The 1,263-nt window shown below is 57.6% G+C and overlaps 1 protein-coding gene across 1 annotated transcript; it reads right to left on the reverse strand.

Moving 5' to 3' along the window:
* Nucleotides 1-22: 22 nt before the first annotated feature.
* LOC102494984 (protein polyglycylase TTLL10-like) lies at nucleotides 23-1,215 on the reverse strand (the record flags this gene model as incomplete). Its single annotated transcript, XM_006160938.3, has 2 exons — nucleotides 838-1,215; nucleotides 23-250 (listed from the first exon to the last, which is right to left on the reverse strand). Coding segments are annotated over exons 1-2 (318 nt in total), but the record flags the coding sequence as incomplete, so codon positions are not given.
* Nucleotides 1,216-1,263: the final 48 nt, after the last annotated feature.

Below are 1,263 nucleotides of genomic sequence, written 5' to 3' on the forward strand. Positions count from 1 at the left end.
ACACACACACACACACACACACCCTGAGGGGTCTCAACTCTTGGCTCCTGACCTGGATGCTCCCGCCCCTCTGCCCCCCAGGCTGGAGTGGGTGCAGCAGTAGACAGACCGTGAAAGTGGTGAAGACCCAGTCTCTGGGGAGGCCCTTGGTTTTTCTGAACTTGTCGTTGATGTAGCTGTTGAGGTGGTCCATGCTCCACACTGTGTCCTCTTTAAGCAGCACGTACAGGGGGCTCTTCTTCTGCATGAACTGGGAGGGGCAAATGCAGCACCTAGAGACTACCACCCCAGAATGCCCAGAGGTCTTGACCTCACTGAGGGCCCCCTAAGGAGAGTCTCACCCTAGTCTAGCTACTCCACAGGCAGGCGCTTTGCTCCTCTGGAGTGACCCGCCTTCAGAGATCCTCCTGCAAACATCTTCATCCACTGAGACACCCTCAGCGATCAAGCCCTCTATGGGTTCTCACAGAAGGCACCATGCCCTGCACTCTCCCCAGAGACCTCTGCCCACAGGAGCACTCCCACTGAGGACCTGACAGGCACCACTCAGTTCCTTCCCCCACCCATACCCCATCCTCAGCATACCCTCAGCCAGGCTGGAGGTTGAGGGCTGCAGGGCTCTGAGTCATTTCATCAGGACACATGGGCCCTCATTGTGGCCAAAGGTGGGAGGTAAGAGGTAGAGGCAATGCTGGTGGCAGGTGGGGGCAGCCCAAGCCACTTCCGAGTCTGGGCCATGTCTGTAGTTAGAGTCTCTGTTTCCAAGCAGGGAGAGCCTTCCTCTAATCTCAGTCCAAGTCTGCAAAGAACACCCTTGCCTGTGGGGAGTGTCCTTACCTGGTTGGTCAAGTGGCCACTGAGGTCTCTGGAATGGGGGTCGTAGAGGCTGAGGGTGAGGCGGGCATAACCGTGGCCAAAGAAGACCATGTAGGGCACGGTGCAGGCGATGAGCAGGTAAGAGCGCACGTCAAACTTCTTCCCATCCAGCAGCAGTGGGTTCTGGATGTACCTGGGGGCATCGTGCGGGGGCTGCTGGACTGAGCAGCAGGGTCAGCCTGGCCTGCATCATCTTCCCACACACCTGGGTCTGGGCTATTTCCTCAGTGCCCTTGTCCCAGGGTGACCTCTACTGAGAACAGTGTCCATGGTAAGGGAACGTTCTGAGTCTGAACAGACTAGGGCACGTGGGGAGAAGGTCTGGCTCTTAGTCTCACTTCACTGTATTGTCTGGGTGTCCCAGGGTGTCTTTCCCCCCAGAAACCT

Source organism: Tupaia chinensis, unplaced genomic scaffold (genome assembly GCF_000334495.1).
Source record: "Tupaia chinensis unplaced genomic scaffold, TupChi_1.0 Scaffold134970_1, whole genome shotgun sequence".
Lineage (NCBI taxonomy): Eukaryota > Metazoa > Chordata > Mammalia > Scandentia > Tupaiidae > Tupaia > Tupaia belangeri.